The sequence below is a fragment of the Vulpes vulpes genome, chromosome 14 (assembly GCF_048418805.1).
Source record: "Vulpes vulpes isolate BD-2025 chromosome 14, VulVul3, whole genome shotgun sequence".
NCBI classification, from domain to species: domain Eukaryota; kingdom Metazoa; phylum Chordata; class Mammalia; order Carnivora; family Canidae; genus Vulpes; species Vulpes vulpes.
This window is the reverse complement of record NC_132793.1, coordinates 27011663-27014875: the sequence shown is the minus strand read 5'-3', so window position 1 is coordinate 27014875 and position 3213 is coordinate 27011663. Positions and strand designations below refer to the sequence as shown.

The 3213-nt window shown below is 39.3% G+C and overlaps 1 protein-coding gene across 1 annotated transcript; it reads left to right on the top strand.

Annotated features, from left to right (window-relative positions):
* The first annotated feature begins 782 nt into the window (after positions 1–782).
* Positions 783–2724, top strand: DEFB128 (defensin beta 128). The gene is made up of 2 exons (XM_025986142.1): positions 783–831; positions 2489–2724. The coding sequence occupies exons 1-2, from the start codon at positions 783–785 to the stop codon at positions 2722–2724; spliced, it is 285 nt and encodes a 94-aa protein (XP_025841927.1).
* The last annotated feature ends 489 nt before the right edge of the window (positions 2725–3213 follow it).

The window sequence follows — 3213 nt, the reverse complement described above, 5'->3', positions numbered from 1 at the left end:
AAATTTGAAAAATGATTTAAATTTGCAAAGAAACAGGTTATGGAAGTAACAAGTTGGGTTAAGGTACCTACACTAATTTGGCAGAAACGTAAGTGGTTCTGTAAAATGCCTAGGAGAGGTGAGCAGGGACCAGTTCATAATGAGTTGGACACTGTGCTAAAGAGATGATCTTTTGAAAGACTTCATTTGTAGAATTGAGCTGTACTGGGGAAGACTTTATGGGAGACTTTGAAATAATATCAATTTACCTAGCCAAACCTAAAAACTATCTTACTCCCAGATGACTTTCTGGAAATTTCATACATTAAAAAATTATTATTGGATATGTATGTCTGCCTTGATTAGTTCATGATTTAATTAATCTTCCAAATGGGTAACTTTTGTGAGTAAAAGGTGGTGTTAGCTTGATGGGACATTGAAACAAGAGGAATAAACTAGGACTGACTCACACAAACCAGAACACATGACCAACCAGCCTTGATCCAATTAGGCTGATGGCCCAAGTGGAGAAATCAATATTCCTCCTTTCTGGGAGCTCTCATCCTGAATAAAGAAGAGTAGGTGTGATGTGATGGAACATTCTGTGATTGTAAACTCCATATATGGGAATGAAGGTGGGGTGGACTTGGATTTACTGTCCATCCATGTGGGTTAAAATGAGAACTCAGAATGCTCATAGCACGGAAAACTCGTGTCTCATCTTGAAAAACTCTGTGATTTCTATCAAGAGATCACTGGATAAGGAAATTGTGCTGCCTATTTCTCTTGGGAAATCTGTAAGCATGAAGCTGTTTCTGGTTCTCATTATTCTTCAGTTTGAGGTACCAACAGGTAACTTGTCCAAATGTACCATGAAATCCTAGGAGCTACTATTGTCTGTAGGAGTGGGACCAGGGCCTTCAAGATTGTCGGTATCTTGCCAATATCTTCAAAAGTACCCACTCTCCTTGAGTCTGTATCTTAGAAGAAAGCATTTGGGGAGGTAAGAGGTAAGAAGACATCAGGGCTGTACTCTCAGAAGTCCTCTCCAAAGGTAGGCATGAACCCATCATCTAGAATTATCTTTATAAGTTAAACATAGTTTTCACTCAGGAACCTCACCATCTGTTTTTCTATTCAAACTCATTTTCAGCCTTTACAAGTAACAAGAACAGCACAATCTTTGGAAACATGTAGATGCGAGGGTAAAATCTATCTTGATCACTGGTTAATTGTATGAACTGAACTAATCATTCCCTTTTTAAGGAGAGAATCCTTAAAAAGACTCCCTACTCAGTGTGGAGCCCAATATGGGGCTCCAGCCTAGGACCTTGAGATCACGACCTGAACTGAAACCAAGAGTTGGATGCTCACTTGAGTGAGCCATCCAGGCATCCCTAATTATTCACTTAAAAAAAAAGATTTTATTTATTTATTCATGAGAGACACACAGAGAGAGGCAGAGACATAGGCAGAGGGAGAAGCAAGCTCCCGGTGGGAGCCTGATGTGGGACTTGATCCCAAGATCCTGAGCCAAAGGCAGATGCTCAACCACTGAGCAACCCAGGGGCTCCCTTAATTATTCCCTTTCAATCTGTTTTCTCATCTGTCAATTGAGTATAATGACCCAATTTCATGATTGAATTTCATGAGAGGAAATGTCTTTGTTTTCCCTCTTTGTTTCATGAGCTTGTCCAAATTTGTGTATGGGGACACATAAAGAATTGGAAACAGGTGATTTAGGACTTCAATGCAATACTCCGAATAGGTGACAGTTTGGATCTCTAAGGAGATGGGTACATACAGAGTTGAGCTTGATCCCTGGGTGACATATTTATATGAGATGTAAAGGATGATGGAGAGAGAGAGAAAGAAAGAGAAAGAGAGGAGCCAGGAGGAGCATGGTCATGAAGACCTAGAAACTGAATAAGGGAAGTTCTCAGCAATATTTATTGCTGAGACCCATGAGGTCTTGGCAAAGGGAGATTTCTGCTGTTCATATCAGTGAGTGTGAAACAATTTCTGTCTTAACTTAAAAAGTCCTGTCTCTGATACACTTTTAAAAGGTACCTTGGCTCTGAATAATGCCATGGTGACAAGTTGGTACTCTTTGGGGACACTGGACTAGGGTAAGGCTGAGGGAGTGCTGACTTAAGAGCATGGAATACAGAGTCAGATTTGCCAGAGTCCAGGGGCAAGACGTAATTTGGGTTGATAACCATGAATTGATCTCTCTTTGTTTTTGTCATGTAAGTTATAATGTTCTCAGACCCATGTAAGTTATAATGTTCTCAGACCCATTTTGTGGTGCCATCCAAAAATTGGCTAGGAGCCTGGGGTTCTGATATCCTTAATTTGGGATGATTTTCAAAGAGGAGGCTCTTAGTTTCTTCTTATCAGCATAAGATTCACTTTGGAATCACAGAAGGCTAAAGCTTTTGGGAAGCATATACTACTTCTATTCTGCCTCAGAAACTAATCTGTGTTCAATGTTGTTTTCTGTGCACAGATACAGCACGACCCAGAAAATGCTTTAGTAATATAACAGGCTACTGCCGGAAGAAATGTGAAATGGGGGAAATATATGAAATGGCATGTCTAAATGGAAAATTATGTTGTGTTAATGAAGACAAAAACAAAAAACACCAAAAAGCCCCAGAGTCACCTCTCCCTTTACCACAGCCTAAGGGGAAGATAGACTATGTCATTTTACCCACCATCACACTTCTCACAATCCAACTATAAATCAAGCACTTGCTTCACTGGTCTCCACTCTTCCTAAATCAAAAGTGCCACCTCCTTCAACAGCCTGGAACAAGGGATTCATCTACTTCTGTAAACTTGATTCTCCACATAATAAAATTTTATGCTTTTCTCTGGATTTATTAATGTATTCACTCATTTTTAAACACTTTAACCATAAATGAATAGTTATCATGTTCCAGGCATTATACTGGTAGGATAATATACTGGTAAGATGGGTGATACAGAGATGAAATGAACATGTTGGTAGAGGTGGAAGTTAGCCCCTCCATTTTCTATGCAGTTTTGTAGCATTTCAAGTATAACTCTTCTTATAAATGACGTTTCTTGTGTCTAAGCAGATCTGAATGTCTCAGCTTTGTATGTGTAGGGTGAATAAGGGTTTTGCTAATAACCAAGAATTCATTAGAAGAAGGCAAGATATTGGAACATTTTCATAACATTATTGGCCAGTTCTAATGGGCAGTGATG